The sequence below is a fragment of the Channa argus genome, chromosome 15, assembly GCF_033026475.1.
Source record: "Channa argus isolate prfri chromosome 15, Channa argus male v1.0, whole genome shotgun sequence".
Taxonomy (NCBI): domain Eukaryota; kingdom Metazoa; phylum Chordata; class Actinopteri; order Anabantiformes; family Channidae; genus Channa; species Channa argus.
In genome coordinates this window covers 15321279-15339297 of record NC_090211.1, presented here as the reverse complement: position 1 = coordinate 15339297, position 18019 = coordinate 15321279, and the positions used below count along the sequence as shown (strand labels likewise).

Genomic DNA, 18019 nt, shown 5'->3' with positions numbered 1-18019 from the left:
TCAGCCTGAAACACCAGTCCACATATTTCTTGATTCCCTTTATTTTTAACAACGTTGCCCCACAACCTCCAAGTCTGCATTTTCTTATACTGTGGCCACTAAACTGCGGATGCTCGAACCTCGTCTGTGGAATGACAGCGACAAATTAGTTTAGTTTAAAGCAACACCCGTTAATGCAGCTAATTCTGAGGAGAGCTGTCATAGACAGTGTTAGAAGGTGGCAGCAGTGTACGGTCCTAATGCATTTTGTACACCAGTATGCAACACGTCTTCTTAGGAGCCCATGGAACTGCTGAAAAGGAAACTACTATTGGACCTTTGAAGAACAACTGCTTATTGCCAACTACTTCTATTAGTTTTGTTCTCATTTAAATGGGTATAGTACAAACCTCCTGCTATACCAAAGGCCACCTCCACTCAACTGTTTTATTTGGATCTTCACAAGCCTTTTTTGTCTACACAAATTTGAAAACGTCCATTGTACATACACTGGGAATTGGCTTTAAAGTGACATAGGAGACACTGGTGTCAATGTATAGTAAGTGGCAGTTAGTGCAAAAATTGTTACAGAAATATTTCAGTATTACATGGATTAATTATTTCTCAAAAACTAAGTATTTTTAAAAGGAAATGCTTTTAAAAATATACATACTGCTATCACTGTTTTCTGAATCTAACAAAAGGATTTCAGAACATATAGCAACATTTTTAGACTTTTATTTCACTTTTCAATGCCCTTGTAAGATGAATGTCCAGTCATGACATACAGACCTGCTGTGCAAGTTCCAACAGTCATGGTCATAGCAGTCATGTGGAAGGATAGAATACTAACAGGAAGAACTTTCCTTATTGCAGGAGGATAGAGAGGTATTATCTGGTGATGTACGCTGAATCTTCTATATTTTTCAATGCCGTCATTTGTTATTAAAGAGCATTAAATTTTCATACAGTGTGAATATCTCAAATTTTCTCAGTGGTTTGAAAAAGCCTGTAAGTATTAGGAAGGTTGTCATAGCAATATGCTATGTTGCAAACAAGGCTGATCAAAACGTATGGAGAAACAAAATTCATCAAATGCATAATAAATAAATAATCACATGCAAATCAGACACCAAAACAAAAGATTTCTATAAACCAACACAATTTAGGCTACTGTGAGATTCTGTATTTGAAGTTAGTTTGGTAGCCAAGCCTTAGCTCTTTATCAAAGTCCCACCCTCTGAGGTTCTCCCAGGATATTTGATGAGAATAAAAGCTATTGCTACATCCCAGTAGCCAAAGCCTACTAAGAGCAAACACATGCACTCACTTTTTTTTTTAAATCACACAGGAACATCTGAATCCATCCTTCTTTATGCACTTGTGCTTCCTTTCTCTGTTTTTTTCATCGCTTCCCTCCGACACGATTTCTGCCAGGGTGTAACATTCATCCATCAAGAGTCAAATCCAACCAAAATATTCAGTATACACTCTGTGGTGTGATTGTGCATTCCCTTTACACAAAGGGATAAAAGGGGGAAAACTGTAGATCCAGGCACAAACAGGGGAGAGGAGAAGGAAGAGGACATCAGCGAGTGCTACACCCTCACAGCGCTCCCATTCGCTTGTGTTGGAGGCAGGGGGAGTGGGCTGCGTGGGGCTCCAGCGGTTGGAGGACAGGGGGCGCGAGGAGCCTCTGCTGAGTTTCCTCTGACACTAATGTGCTCCCATCCTCCCTGATGGTCAAAAACAAATAAAAAAAAGATCAGAGTAATTGTTTGTAAATGTAGGTCCTAACCAATGAGCATTGGGCTAAGAACCACAGATAGACTGGGTAAGTCAAAAATGATGGATTTATTAAAGTATAATTTTACTCTCATTATGGAGCATCTTTTAGGTTTTATTTAAAATTGGGTGCCATCATTAAAAGGAAATGCTAGCAGATATAAACGATGCGGCAGTGAGCCTACATTGAAATGTATAATACAGATGTAGGGTAATGATAATGGACCTACCCCTAATCCATAGTCCCAGCACTGGCCCTTTGGTTGCATGGGCCCCAGCCCCAGCCTGTGACACACAGCTCCTGGAGGTTCGGCGGGGAAGCCTGGAACCCCGTCTGCTATGATCCACACCTGCTCAAGAGAAGAGCAATGAGCTTTTCATGGTCACCTATACGATTTATATACAAATAGTCCTGATTGCATAATAATTCCTAATAATAATACTTTGAAGTCTTGTCTTTAGGGGTAAATCCAGTGTTAATCACCCCCCTCACTGTTTTGTAATGTCTCTGGTAAATACCGTCTTTACAAAGTAACCTCAATGTTGTTATCATACTGACCTGGTCCAACGGTCCAACAGAAACCTTGTTGACATTGTTAGAAATGAGCTCCCAGGCGGAGCCCTGGGGGTAGCTAGGGGTGAGCCCCTGTCTGTACCATAGGTTACCTGCAAGAAACCAAAAGGATTAATACCATTTAACTCTAACTTTTCAGATGTAATGGGTTTGAAAAGACTGCTCACCGTTTTCATCCACAGCAAAGACAGAGGTCCGGCCCACAGACAGCTGTCTGAGAGTCTGCCTCGGGGGAGAAGGAATGTGGTACCAGCATTCCCCTGCAGAATGACAAGATTTCTGGAAATTTGGCTTCATCTGGAATAATACTGCGTAAATTACTGTGGTCTGGTTCAGATGGTTCAACAACACTGTATGTTTGTGAGCTTTCCTGCTGCATTTATAATAATGTTTCCCATCTTTCGCTGACCTGCAGGGTTTTGTGGGGACACTGATCCTCTGTAGAACACAGCTCCATCCTTAGCAATGGCCCACACCTGATTGGCTCCACCTATGGAGATGGACTTAAAGGGCTGGTCTGTGCCTACATGGAGCCAGGAGCTGCCCTGTGAGATCAATTTTCAGAGAAAAGCTGAGTGCAAAGGGACACTGAGGAAATTACCATGAAATTATTTGGATTATAATGTACCATCTATGCAGCACATGGAAAAAAAAAAATTCCTCACCGCCGGGTTTTCAGGGCTGACTCCCAGCCGACACAGTACATCTCCTTTATCGCTGAGGGCCCAGACAGGAACATGCTCCATGCTGCTCTGGGCCAGACAGGGCATCAGAGAGATGTCACTCAGTTGGATGGGTGGGACCTGCTCCCACGGACCTCTCAGGGTGATCTTACACTTCCTGTTTGTAAAACGCGGTCAACTCGATACTGCAGGAAATATAGCGAAGTAGGAATCACAGAAATGTGAGTGGGTCTTTGATTACCTTGTCCATCTTCTCCGCCTAACAAAGTCTTTCATGGTTTTGTGCCCATGAAATGTCCTGTAGAAGAAACACGGGTCAGAGGAATAGCAGATCTTTTCTTACTAATTTTTATTTCAAATTGTTTTGAGAAAATCATACATACACGGGGAAGTCTGCCGCATACTGCCAGCCTTCTTTGTCTGTTCCTCCGGGGACATTATAGTCCACAGCCCACTCTGACACCTGCAACACAGGTTGATGGTGAAAAGTCAGCTGGTGAAAAGTCAGCTGGTGATAGAACAAATGAAATGTGCGTTCAGCAGGTATTTTGAATAAATCTCACGTGCCCAGGACCACAGAGGACAGGGTGGGTGTGTGTTGCCTTTGGTACACTCCTTCAGTCCGCTCTCATCACTCCACATAGGACGGTCTGTTGGAAGCCCCCTAGAGAGAGCAACAATGACAGTTTACGTTTTTAACCTAGTGTGAGGCAGCCTTGCAACAAGCACACCATCAAGAATAAGGGCAAAGAAAGCACAAAAGATGAACATGTCCCTACTTGTCTGTATATCCTGTCATAGGATTCCATCTCTGATTCTCATACACATGGACACTCCTTACATCAGTCTGCTGCTGCATCTGAACTGCATCTATAAGAAAAATATTGTACACAAATAAGTGGTTATAGATTGATGTGCATGTACAGCTTCGGCAGATGGAGTCTTTGATAATACACAAGAAACTGCACACCAAACTACACGCTGCGAGCAAGCAGACGCATTGATTCACTAATTATTAAAAAAGGAAACCAATCAAAGGTTCACACATAAGACAACAACATAAGCTCGATATCAGAATTATTTTTCAATTTATGGGAAACGTGGGTACAGGAGAAGTCTCCAGGGGCATGTTTACCCAGGGTGGGCTGTGGCCCAAAGTGCCCGCTGTAGACCCAGGCGGTGCCGTCCCACCCGATGCCCCACACCAGCCCCAGACTGTTAGACTCTACAAAGCGCAAGTGGCCTGGGACCTGCCGCCAGAACCTGCAGCACCACAGAGCGGAAGCACCCACAGTTAGCCACAGTATAGTTACAGTATGAAAGATGTTGGCACATTAGCAGCATAATTATTTTAACCAGGCAAGAGGTCAGCAAGTTAGTCACTGTGTTTAGTGATAGATCAAGCAGAATGAAGACAAGCTAAACTTGATGGGAAAGAAACAGAGTATAATCGTTGGCATTAGTCTCACATGACGTCACAGGCCATTGTGTTTGCAGGGGACTCTAGGGAGAAGGATGGCTCATGGACCATGATGTCTCCTTTTGAGGTAATGGACCACAGGGCCTGTCTGGATGGGGAACTTGTGATCCCACGACACTCACAGCAACAGTCAGACAACAGGCTCAACTGGTCGCACAGAAAAAGACCAAGAAACAGAGGAGGAGGTCTGCAATGGGTTGTAGCTAGAAAACAACTTCCTAAAGATGAATACAGTCGAATTCTGCCTGACCTACAATGTTCTTAGTTGCGCTTTTGACTTGTGTTTTTGTCTTGTTTAATTTAAAACTGTTTCTTTTCAAATTTATAGTGTAATTGTTACCCAGTCATTCATGTCCTGTTCAGTTTGTGCTGCCAGGACCAGAGGCCACCTCTGTTTGGTCCTTTGGGCTGTGTATACAGCAAAGGCATAGTTGCAGTCCCTGAGCACTGGAACCAGTGCTGTCACTTCATTTATAAACACATGAAGGTACTGAAACAAAGAGATGGGGAATGAGAATTAGCAAAAGTCACCAGTGAGTTTACCGTAACCTGATAGTCGTGTCTACTTAATAAGCACATGAGGTGCTGTCTGTGAACCTTTACCAACCTTTTTCTCATCATACTGCACGTAGTAGACAAAGAAAATACTGTCTTTCGTTCCATCAGACCTGGTGGACTGCTCGAGAGCAACACCCACATCCACCCAACGCTGAGGCTTCCAGTCTCTCCACCAGCGCAGTGCACCTTTACGCAACCACACCGACTGGAAACGGGCAAAATGGGCCACATGCACACAGACGAGAGACATACTGAAGCTAAGAAAAAAAAAAAAGGAGTGAAGAGATCGTGTCCGATAAAAGAAAGAAAATGAGTCCTACATTGCTTCTCTCCAGCGGTTTCTTGCTGATCTCTTCTCTGCGTCCGTGCTGCGGCTGCTGCTGCTGCTGCTGCTGGCTCCAGGCTGCAGATTGGACTGGAGTCAGTGACAGAGAGCTAGTGAGTGGACCTGACAGACAGACATACAAGTCAGACATTTAGAAAGACAAACACACATAGCACAGAGATAACACACACAAACAAACACACTATCTGAAACACATAGACACACAGTGTACAACATTTAAATAACATATGACATAACACTCAACTTATTGTGACTTACAAGAAAAAACACAAGTTAAATCAGTAAGTATAAACTTAAATCACTGCTCACTCAGTTTACCTGTGGGGCTAAGCCAGCTGATTTGTGAATTTGCATCCACATCGCAGCCTCCACCAGAGATCCAGGCCCATACGGGCCCATCCTCCTCTCCAACCCCCTGAGAGGTCTCCAGAGCCTCCAGTGTGTAGGTGGCAGCAGCACTGCCACTAGCCAACAAAGGCCCTGCAGCCCGTCCACTTCGTGCAGCTTCTGCCCCCTCCAGATCCACATTCATCCAGGGGACATCGTGTCCTGCAGCCTCAGGAGTTGGGAGTATCAAGGCTGGGGGAGTCTCCTTGCCCTCGTCCTGAGGTATCTCTGCAATGGATGGTTGGGATGTAGACGTTTTGTCGCGATCTGAGACCAGGCTGTTAATGAAGCTGTCGCTGGCAGGGATGAAAGGTTTGGGGGCATCTTCCTGGGAGACTACAGGAGTGTCCTCTGTTTTAAAGGAAGCTGTGTGTGTGTCAGCTACCCCTAAAGGAACAATAGAAGAGGCTGCAGCCTCCAGAACTGGGGTGTCACTGGTGCCGTTTTGTGGGTCAGCAGGGCCCAACTCTGAGTCTGAGTCAGTGCAGCTCAGAACTGATCCTTGTGAGGCCTCAGTCAGCTGGCAACTAAGCTCACGGTCATCCCTGATAAACAGTATATAAACGAAGAAGGAAAAAAAAGGGCTATGAACAGGTTTGTTTCATTAAAAAAAGCCATTACACGTGACATAACTTGTACCTTAAGTGTCAATTAAATGACTCAAAGTATTTACACAGACCTGGGTGGAATAACCTTTTTACTATTGCCCCACTGTGCAGAAACCGGAATCCAGCCGTTCCCGCTCGGTTCAGCAGGGGTCACACCCATTCTGAAATACAGGCTGCGGTCCTCACCTACTGCCCACACCTGAAAGGAAAAGAGAGAAAGCAGCGATGCTATGCACGCACCCACAGACCTGCTGTAACATGTCAGACAGAACTTATTTATGAAATACATTCACTCAGAAACTTGAAAACCTAACAGGACAATTAGTTTAATTTACTCTTCAAAGACATATTACAGGCAATAGCAGGACACAAGCTACTGTTACTTTATAAAGGTCATATACTGTAACACTGGCACCTGCCATCTCACACAGGCCATATCCATAACTGCAGCCCTAAAATATGAAATATGGGATATGATGATGACAGCTTGGCCAGCTTCTAATTAGGGAGTCTCCCATATGTCGGGCCAGTAGGAATACAGTCTGGGGATATATAAGGATGAGCGTGAGGTGCAACTGCTGGGACCTTGGCTGGAAAGGCTGGTTGTACTCGTGTTACAGGAGACTCGCAGGGCAGGACCAGTGCCGAGCATAGAAAGAGTGAGGGGGGGAGGGTGAGACACAGAAGGGGAGGAGGTGTGAGATTTGGGTTTGCAGTGCTAGCAAAGTCCTCAGCGGTGAGATACAGAGTGAAGCCTTTCTGTCCCGACCCGAGCCGTTTGGAAACCAGATCCAAAGACAGGATACTGTGAATCCGTCAGAGGGGAAGCAGCTAGGGAGGGCAGGAGAGTTAGAGCTGACTGCAGGTTAAACAAAGTGAAAGGGGCGAAAATGTTATTTTCCTAAATATAACATGTCCAGAAACATAAAACCCAGTATTTTTGGACATGTTGCCTTTTGTGTCCATTGGGTTGACACGTCAAGGTCTCAATGCATTTCTGTGTCACTGTGTTTTCTGCTAAAACGCCACATTAGCAGTAACACCTACATTGCTGAACCCACATTACATCCACAAATGTGATATTTGTTATAGTCTAATTATATGATTGAGGTAATTTTGCTGCCACGTTCCACTTGTGTTATACATTAGAGGAAAAGGTGATTTAATATTTAATATTGGATATTGAAATCTGAAATGAAAACCTCTTAACCTGGTCATTAAGTCCCACGTCCACCATCATCATCTCCCCTCCGATGCTGATCCAGCCGGAGCCACAGGGGTTGTGAGAATTCACACCACGCCTGAACCACACCTTGACCCACACAAACACGTAAAATGTACAGATGCAGATATGTCACCACCACAGGGAACCACTGCTATTCATAGAACAGTACACGTGTGGAGTACTGGTCACCTTGTAGTCTTTAGTGACCACCCAGACCACATTGACTCCAACAGACACATGAAGACCTTCAACCTCCTTCCCTGGTGATTCCACTTCTACCCACGATGTCCCTGACGGAAAACACAAGATGGGTTGTTACTTAAATAACATGATGGTCTACTTTGTGATACTCGCTCTTGGGAAAACAGTGAATTTTAGAAGCTCAAGTTTCTCCTTCCTACATTCCTTTTAAGATGTAATGTATATTAAAGACAGTGTAAAAACACATTTTCCTGGCATTTAATGCAAAGCAGCTGCTACTAAGAGCAGCTGTATCATAAGCTAATCAAAACAGTCAAATCAAGATTTCCACAATTATGAAGTGTTCAAATAGGACAAACTTCAAAAGAAAAAAAGACAGACCCAAAGTCTCAATAAATAATCACTAATTATTTAGGGTTGAAGGTGAATGGCCGTGGATGCTGACCAGTCGGGTTATCCAAGCTGAGGCCCGTTCGGGCCAGCAGATTCCCATCCCAGAGCAAAGCCCACAACAGGTCTCCAGGACCTGCTGATAACTGAGCCACCTCCTTGGGCACTTCAATCTCCTCCCAGCTGGTGCCCTCTGGGACCCGAGGGTGGATGCCCTCCCTGAACCACACCTACAAGGGACAAAAAAATAAAAAATCATGGCAAGAGATCCGACTGTGTGGGATAAGGTATAACATGTTCCGTTTAAAAACAAACAAACAAACATTTGTGTACTGTGCGCAACAGCTTCAGGAAGACATGGAGTCATGCTGCCCCCTTGTGGCCAAAGTACAAAAGTGACCTGCACCATTAAATAGGATGACAGGCTGTTGTTTCAGTGCCTGACAGTAATCGAGGTGTTCAGTATTTAGCCTCAGAAAATTCTAAATCTGAACATAAACATAATATATTTGTAATACAGGTAGGTAACCATAAAAATTAAGCAGCACTACAGAGAGGTTGCTGGAGGGAAAAAAAAAACAACTTTCCAGGTCCTTTTGTAATCCTTCAATCAATTTTTGCTGCACTTGTGTAAACAATAAATCCAAGAGCTGCAAAGTCGCAGAACCATGGCAGAGCATGCGGTACATCTTTAAAGTGAGAAAGAAAAACAGGGCAAGTTGTACCACTCATGCTCTAATCAATAATCCAATAAACTGACCTGTCCTTGTTGGGACACACCCCAGAGGTAGGGATACCTTCCTGACTGGTCGCTCATCTCCCAACCACCACAGCTGATGTCACAGAGTGGCAGTGGAGGTTTCCTGGGATGGTCTAAGGGAATCTGCAGAAGAACAGCAACTAGTCATGAATTTGAGACAGCCCTGTGCTCACTGGACAGCATAACTCGTGGGATCTCACAGATGTAGAGCTATCTGAAAGGACAAACCTTTGCCCAGGTGCCTTGTGCGATGTATCTCCTGTAACGGATCCAGCGCCTGCGACGAACGCAGGAGTTCCACTTCTTGTCCGGGGAGAAATTGGCCGGAAAATCGACCGCATACTCCCACCCCTGGGGAGAGACAGACTTTTTATATTTTATAAATCAAAACAGGGAAGAGAGCCAAAATAAAGACTGTACTGTCTTACCCCAGTCTGGCTGGGTTCTCCTCCACAGCTCTGGTCCACATACCAGTCCCCTTCCCAGTCCCAGCTGCGAGAAGGCAACTGGAAGCTGTGGAGCGGCTGGGGATTCATACCAGTCACGTCGCTCCATGGCCAGCGGTCAGTGGGCAGCAGCGTATCGGTGAAGCCGTCCACTGGGTTCCACCTCTGAAAACACCCACAAACATTCCTTTAGCATTAATGACATGCAGCTCTGTACAACGCAAGTGTAACAACATACAGGTGCAGCTGACCTGGTTTTCATAGGTCTCCTCCCGGTAACGGATGGAGGTCTCACTGGGCATAATGTTGAGGTAAACATGGTGGTCACAGCCAATGCCCCAGCAGCGCCCCTTCCCCGCAGTGACGCGCTTCAGCTCTAGCAGCATGTCGTCTGCATGCTCCCACCTCTGGCCGGCTGTGGAGAGGCTGTACACCCTGCCGTACACGTCCACGGCCCACAGCAACGTGATGGGCATAATGGTCCCTGAGCAGACACAGAATAATAGCACTGTATAGTCATATGCATTTAGACTCACCCATGAATAATGTTATTTACTCAGGTGCTTAAAGTACAAGTACTTGCCAAAAGAGATTGTAGAGTCTCTAAGTCTATGCTGTACAATTCACCAGAGGTACAAAACTACTACAACAGTACTCCGCTAAGAAAACTGTTTACTCTAAACAGGATCAATTGTGATGCTGTTGATAACATGAATGTGAAAGTCTATGTGAACACAAACAGTAGGTAGTGAAGTACGTGCTGATTTGAACCTATTTATTATACTAACAGCTGATTACTCCACAAACATACACAGTAATTTGGTATTTGGTCCCCCCCCCCATTTGCAAAAAGTAAAGAGTAACTAAAGAGAAATGTATTGAAGAGATAAGGGGCACTCATTCCAGGTCCTCCAGATCCCTGCACTACCCACTTCTGTTAGGGCCGACTGTGGTTCAGGAGGTAGAGCAGTTGGACAACAATCTCAGGGTTCTTGGGTCAGTTCTCGGCTCCTCCTGTCATGTGCTGAATTGTCCCCGAGCAAGTCACCGAACCCCAGGTTAGTTGCTCCTTGTGAGTGCAGGTCAACTGTAAAGCAGCTCCCACATCACTGTGCGAGTGTGAATGGGTGAATGAGAAGCAGTGTAAAGCTCTTTGGGTGACAAGGTAGAAAAGTACTATGCAAGTGCAGACCTTTTACCTGGATCAGAAGCTGGAAGATAGCATCTTACATAAGCATGGAGCTGGGGAAGACAAAGTGAATTGGTATCTTCCAGCTTCTAATGAACTGAACACACCTGATCCAGTGTGTAGGGCAGGGGTCGTTGAGGACCTGGAGTTAGTAGTAAGTTGGATGAGTAGCTCAACAGGGAAAATGTGTGGGGAGTAGCTATTTTTGTATTTAACTTTCAGTCCCGATATACTGCAAAATAAACACACAAAACATATAAGAATGCACTTTTCAATATTTTAATCGATACATTTGTCCGTGTAATTCTTCTTTTAACGTTTTACTGATTGCCTGTTGCCAACAGATATTTTAATTTGAAGTGTGTAACCGGAAGTAGTGTTTTTGGTTCTACTCCGCCAGCTTGACCGGTGCTTTATCGACTAGTACTAATCCGCTTCCAGTATTGACTGTACCTCTGCTACCGCTTCACGTTCACTAAGGCCTTTATGTGCCTCTCATAGGAAATGTGCAATTATCTGATTTCACTGACTGCTCAAACTTTAATTCAAAACAGACTGAACCAATGGCAGCGAGGCGACACACAGAGGAACCTGGAGTAAACGTAGCCAACTATCATATTACGTAGTTTTGTAAGACTGCAGTTTCCTGCAATAAACCTACGATGGATTTTAACGGGCAGTGGCGCTTCACGTACTCATCAGCGCCCACACGCACACACACACACACACACACACACACACACAGGATCAGCTGCCCCGTGGGCTCAAACAGCAGCCTAACGTTACCTAAATATCGGTATCTGATCCGCGGTTGTCAATGGAATATCGACAGACGCGTCATGACATCACGCGCAGCCGATACATTCCCGAGGCCCATGCGAGGAGAGATATTTCAAATACAGGTCAAACAAGAACAGACAATCAGGTGGACACCCTGTAGTGGGATAACACACACACACACAGCTGATATGGACTCGCAAGTCGGCTCTAGGCTTTTCCATCCTCAGGGCGCAGCAGGCACCAGCTTTCCGACACGTTTACTTACTTGCGAGGCTCTGTCATGTGCGACAGCGCTGCAGTTCAGACTCTCTGGTGCACATTTAATTCACATTATGGACCAGAGGAATACCGTGTCCAACTCAGGATCCACAACAGGAAATGGAGGGATCCTCACTCTGATTGGTTGAGACTCAGCAGGGACTGTGGGATCTGGGTCTCCCATTGGTCGAGCACAGGTGCACCTGATATTTTTTTTTCCGCTGCTGACTGACAGGAATATTTCAATAATTTATTCAGCGTCAGATCAATTATTCAAGCGTGAGGCTGGTTTTACAGTTTGGAATATTTTATTACAGGATTAAAAACAAAAACACTTCGTGTATCTGCACCATTAACAAATGCATTCACTCAGGCACTGAACTTTGACGTCATCGTACTTGGGTGGAATTTTCATTTTACGTTACTCCACTACAATTTAAAGCAATGTATTGTACTTTTTACTCCATTACATTTAGTTGGCAGCTTTAGTAACTCGTTACTTTGCATAAAGATACATCAAATGTCATAATTAAGGGGAAGAAACCTAAACATTTGAACAATTTCCCATGAGATAAATACACTTGTTTGCACTAATATACATATGATGATCACATATGATGACATATGATGATGAATTATTTTGCATCAACCACTTGGCAGTACATTACTAGAATTCCTTCTTTGCTAAATATTTCACGTTTTTTATAGTCAAATACGTTTAGAGAAATGTGTTCTTCTACTATACTAGTGCAATTGCTAAAATTAATTAATTGCTACTAATGTTGTATGTTAGATGCTTTTTAAAGTTAACTTCTCAGAAATAGGACTTTTAAAGTTGTTGAATCTCTGCTGAACCTTTTTTATAAGCCAAGACTAAAATGTATTTATTTACATTATTAACAGAGGAGACAATATTTTTGGTTTAGAATTTATGTAATCAAAAATTATGTTTAACCGCTAAATGACTGTTTTCATTTTATGTCTAATTATATAACAATTATAGCCTGATCCTAAGAGTAAAACAAAAATGAACATATTCATTCATACTGGAAAATTGCCCACAATTGCCCCTTGAGGGATCGCCACAGCGACCCCTAAAGGCACGTTGATTTGGCGTGAGTTTGTTTGTTTGTTTATTTATTTATTTCGCCGGATGCCCTCCCCACCATTTTGTCCGGGCTCGGGACCAGCACCAGGGTGGCCCTTGATGGCTGGGAGGGGATAGGGTGGGATTCGAACCCAAACGTTCTCAAAGCTTTACCACTTTACAGGCCCCGTTCCTAATATTAGTTAATATATCATTACCAGGAAACTGATTTTAATACAATTGGACTTTTCTTTCACTCACTCATCACCACACCTGCAGAACCTGACAATTAAAATCCAATTACATGCAACATTCAGCGGGCCCTCCCTGTGCACACACACACGCGCGCGCCTAATCAGGACAACAAGTCACAGTGTGAACAAGTCCTGCACACACGGCAGTAAACCGGTGAGCTCGTCTCGGCTGCCCAATGACTGCAGCTGCCTTCGGACAGAGCTGTCACGAAAACAGCCTCCTCCGCATCGCACTGCGCGCTCACAGCAGCTGCACATCAGCCTGCTATTTTCGGGAGCTGTCGCTTTAAGAAGCCTTTCGCTGCGCAGAGGCGCCTCTCCATCACATGATTCTTCTCTTGTGACAATCCCGACAGAAAGGAAAAAGCCTTTCTGACTTTCAGCTGACTTCGAACGTGCTGCGATGACACATAACTGTTGTTTTTGTACCAAACGACCAACTGCAAAGAGGCGAATGGAGCTGAGTTAACCATTACCAGAGTGGCTCGGATCCTTCCCGTCTTTACCCTGGTAAATATTTGAGGTTGTTGCGCCGCCGAGGACAAAGTTGGTGCATGGACAGGGACGAAGTTTCATTTTTGCGCAACGTCTTTTCTTTGTTTTCTTTACTTTTGTCGCCACCGAGTGTCAACCAGCGTCGCGCGGCTTGTTGGGGAACCAAAAGGCAGGTAGCTGGGGTTCCGTTTTGACAATTTGCGTTGCTGAAGAACTAAGTTCAGGCCGCGGGACGAGGCAACTTGACGGCACAGTACGTCGGCTGAGATGGTGGACAGCAAACCTCTTCTCCAGGACAGACCTCCTTCCTACCACAGCGTCCCCGGGGCTTATGAGTACGGTCCGCAGCAGCAAGGCTATGGGGCCATCCCGCCTGCGGTCCCACCGCCGTACCCGTACCCCGATGCCCAAGGCAAGTACCCCCGTTTATTTCCACCTTTACACGAAAGTAAAGCACCCAGACTGGAAGTCAGCTCTCACTCCGGCTCACTTCCGTCTTCCCCTAAAGGAAATGTTACTTACACATTTGAGCTCGGTTTGTCTCTGCCTCACTCTCATCTTTTATTTTAGAGGCCGACTTTAAACCACGGGGCCTGAAACTTTAATCGATCAGATGAAATTATGATTAATATGATTATGTCCATGAGCTCCAGTGTCGCACATGCGCAGTACGGCTCTACTTATGTATTTACTTGCTTTTGTCTGTTGTGGTGAGTTTTTGACATATTCTGATAGTTTTCTGGAAATTGTTTGAGTCATTTTGTGTGTTTTTTCTAAGTTCTCTCGAAAAAGTAATAAAACCAGTAACTTCAGGCCTTTGGGCACCCTAACCTCTTGGGCTCCTGGGTCTGTACCCCCCCCCCCCCCCCCCTTTTTGTGCTTATCAATCAGTTGTACATTATATCACTTCGCACTGGATTTAGCATTAGTTTGCATTAACATTAAACACATCACAAGCCTTTTGTTTTGTTACTATCTGACTATGTGGCTGCACCTGTTTGCAGTGCAGCCTCTGATTGTGAATATATGTCACCAGTGATGAAGACGTCCCCTGAATATAAATTAAATTAAAATTAAATCAAAACGCAGTGTTGTAATTTTTTAAAAAAACGAAACAATTATTTCTTCTCCTGTCAATTGCAGCATACCCATCAGCCCAAATGGGCCCTGCTCTATCCCAGCAGCCCTACGCTGGGACTTACACCATCATCCAACCGTCTGTAGTGGTGGTGGGAGGATGCCCTGCATGCAGGTAAGAACTCACATTTACCTTACATTGCAGAATAGATCCTGCAGGTGATCATATGATTTAAAAAAAAAAACTTATCCTCATACATCAGAAAACGGACATTTTACACACTGACAAACTGAATGATGTTCAGTTTAACATCAAGGATGAAGACCATAAAACAGAAATGTTCAGAAAACGAGATTAATCCCTGACGCCGAGGTGTCTCACTATAGATGAGCGTCCCATCTCACTGTGAAACCATCAGTATCTATCTGGCTTCGTTGTGTTCATGTGCTGTAGATTTTCATTCCTGTTTGTGTGTTGCCAGCCCTGCAGGGTGACTTTCAGTTTTGTAAAATAGCATTATAACATTGGTTTCACTGTGCCTGAGTCCGGATCCTGTCAGTCAGATGATTTCAGCCTCAAACATGTGACTGGGCTGGTCACACAACATGGGGCCAAAGGTTGCTAACATAACACACTTTACAAGAGCACCACATGGAAATCAGACAGACTCCTGTTCACTCGTTTCATTTGAATCCCAAAATATCCTGCGTGTCTACGACAGGGAGAAACCAGGTTTAGCTTTTCATGTCACACCACTTATTTATTGTCACAAGGTTAATCAAAAACCTGATGGTGAAGCTTGGAAATGTATTGTACTATAATTAATATTATATAATCCTACGGAAAGAGGAACTCCTCAATCATCTGAGAGTGTGATCGTGGTGAATGAATTTATTAAATGCTGCAGTCGAGCGTTTGCCCGGAAAAAGATCTCAAATAAAAACACTTAATTCCACATTAAAAACGTAATATTCTGTACACTGACGCACAGCACACACTTTGTGTGTCTGCAGTATGTAAACATTTGAGGGAGTTTCAAAAGGGTGGAACAGTTTTAGCACATGCACTATGGCGTCGAAACCACACACAGTTTGTGGCCATGTGCTATGCCACAAGTTCATTGCAGTGTGTTGTCTTGTTGGACATGGACACACACACACACACACACACACACACACACACACACACACACACACACACACACACACACACACACACTCTTCAGGTGCAAGTCTTTCCTGTATTAGCTTGATTATTAATAGGGCTAAAAGCAGTCTACCATTGTTGGTGCTTAGGGTTAATTTGATTGTTTCTGTTTAATTGAGCCACACAAAAATCTAGATCTGTTATAGGAAATGCTCTCTAAGTTAGCTTTTCATTTCCTGTCTCTTCAGAATCTGGGTTGATACCTTGCATGTGTTAATTCCTTCTCAATGGCCTCCAGTAAATTTGCTGGCCACCCTATTCGGTATGGTACAATCACAAGACCTGGATTAGCTCAGTTCAAAACAAGTTGCCTCGTGCTGTGTCGATTACATATACGACAACAATAGCTCAGTCTAGATTGTGTTTTCCTTACTTACTGTAAGACAATGGGCAAGTATCAGATTTCTTGGTGTCGGAGTTAATAATTAAAGAAATGGTTACATAAGATTTAGCTGATTACAAGTAAAGACATTTTAAATTGAACTTTTGCTTTTCTGAGAATGAGGTCAGGCAGAGCATGTGCTTTGCTTGGTGGTTGTTTACTGTCAGGAGTTGGATCAGAGTGGAGATAAAGTACAGATGATCATGAGCTGATGTTTAGATGGTGTGATGCTGGTCTGTCCTCTCCTTATAGAAATGACCTAGTCCTTTTTTTTTTTTTTTTTTTTTTTTTTCCTATTAGACAATTTTTAATTCTACACATTTTTCAAAAATGTGTCTTATGGTTCAACTCTTCTAGTCATCTTTCCCTCTTGCGTGTGTTGTAGAGTTGGTGTCCTGGAGGATGACTTCACCTGCCTGGGGATCCTGTGTGCCATCTTCTTCTTCCCCCTGGGGATCCTCTTCTGCTTCGCACTGCGACAAAGAAGATGTCCCAACTGTGGAGCCACCTTTGGCTAGAGGGACCAAACCCCAGCTCATGCACATGCTTGAGCTCCCATACACACACAGCTGCACATAATCCAGCATTTTGTCTTTTTTTTTGTTTGTTTGTTTGTTTTTTGTTTTGATTATTTTTTTCTTAATATTGAACATTGCTGTTGCCATTATGTTATGTACAACAGTCATGATATTATCATGAATTTTGATGTGAGATTTAATTTGAAACTCATGTAGAAAACATCTGCTAGTGGAGTTGATTTTTAGTACATTTAAGTTTCCAGCTGTTGTCAGAGATTCCATCAGATGAGTTCTAATATATTTAGCTCAGTTATCCGAGTGTCTGAGCAGATTCCTTCATGTTTTGTCAAGCCACAGTCAAACAAGGCACATGTAGTTGTTTCTTACTGCCTGAAGACGTTTCTTTATTATTTTTTTGTATTTGCTAGGATACTTCATCCATCTGTTTTGATTAGCATTCTGCTTAGTAACATCAGTCACATAGAACACTGATGTTAGCTTAATTGCTTTGCTTAAAAAATGCAAAGTTTTGTATTGTTCTTTTTTTGTTGTTGTTGTTTTTGGGCTAAGTATGGGATGTGGATTAACACATTCATGTTAAAAGAAAAAAAGGAGGTATTAACATCTCTGGACATGAGCTGTCCAGGTTAAAATAATGGACTTGGAGATAGAAAACTGCAGCAATTTGTTTTTGTTATTATTTCTAGGGGCCATATTTGCACTGACTGTTTGAGGATTATTCTGCTGGGTTGTGCTTTTTCCAGGGCCAATGCAGAACTCAGGTACACACAATTGGAAATGCGCTTGACTTTAAAACCTCAATCACTGTTTGACTTTGGATTACTCCTTTTAATGTGCGAAGCATCACTTCAAGGAAGCATGCTGAGAGCGAACGCTGAAGAAATCTCGACGTGTTTAATCTCTGGATTTTTATCTTAGTACTCTTATTTGTGACAAGTCACCCTGCCCCATTCCTCCTAAGTAGACAATCAATCGGGAAGGTCTTTGTCCCTGTATCTGCAGTATCTACACGTCTATGTCTTCCATCGCAGCAAGATGTTATGTAACTGTCCATGGCAGAGGAAAAAACTCTGGGTGGGACTTACAAAAAATCTTTTTGCTTTAGAAAAAGACACTACGCACGCTCTTATGATTGAGGTTCTTACTTTTTATATGAGTTACTGTAATTAAAAATGAATACTACTTAATTTTTGGGACCACTTGTTTCAGTTTTTTTTAAATGCACTGAAATAAACATTACATATGTTACGTTTATAAAAAAAAAAAAAAAAAAGAAGATTCTTAAACATAAAAATGTCGCTGAAGATTACTTGTGCATGATGACAAACT

General features: G+C 43.5%; 2 protein-coding genes across 5 annotated transcripts; one reads left to right on the top strand and one right to left on the bottom strand.

The window, feature by feature from the left end:
* Window positions 1-701: 701 nt before the first annotated feature.
* Window positions 702-13118, bottom strand: tecpr1b (tectonin beta-propeller repeat containing 1b). Of its 4 annotated transcripts, XM_067477990.1 has the most exons (27): window positions 11657-13118; window positions 10622-10843; window positions 10355-10531; window positions 9674-9906; window positions 9405-9587; window positions 9205-9327; window positions 8977-9099; window positions 8272-8446; window positions 7815-7915; window positions 7611-7712; window positions 6472-6599; window positions 5724-6337; window positions 5380-5507; window positions 5109-5264; window positions 4842-4991; window positions 4491-4648; window positions 4157-4284; window positions 3801-3891; window positions 3589-3685; window positions 3405-3484; window positions 3263-3319; window positions 3004-3178; window positions 2748-2883; window positions 2506-2598; window positions 2324-2430; window positions 1995-2114; window positions 702-1715 (listed from the first exon to the last, which is right to left on the bottom strand). In XM_067477990.1, exons 4-27 carry the CDS (start codon window positions 9896-9898, stop codon window positions 1578-1580), a joined length of 3588 nt encoding a protein of 1195 aa, XP_067334091.1. In that variant the 5' UTR covers window positions 9899-9906; window positions 10355-10531; window positions 10622-10843; window positions 11657-13118; the 3' UTR covers window positions 702-1577. The 4 variants fall into 4 exon arrangements, with proteins under 4 accessions (XP_067334091.1, XP_067334090.1, XP_067334093.1 ...); XM_067477989.1 differs by lacking the exons at window positions 10355-10531; window positions 10622-10843; XM_067477992.1 differs by lacking the exons at window positions 10355-10531; window positions 10622-10843 and having other exon boundaries at window positions 5380-5474.
* Window positions 13119-13336: 218 nt separating this feature from the next.
* On the top strand, window positions 13337-17877 carry bri3 (brain protein I3). Its single transcript, XM_067477994.1, has 3 exons — window positions 13337-13897; window positions 14629-14737; window positions 16537-17877. The coding sequence occupies exons 1-3, from the start codon at window positions 13753-13755 to the stop codon at window positions 16667-16669; spliced, it is 387 nt and encodes a 128-aa protein (XP_067334095.1). The 5' UTR covers window positions 13337-13752; the 3' UTR covers window positions 16670-17877.
* Window positions 17878-18019: the final 142 nt, after the last annotated feature.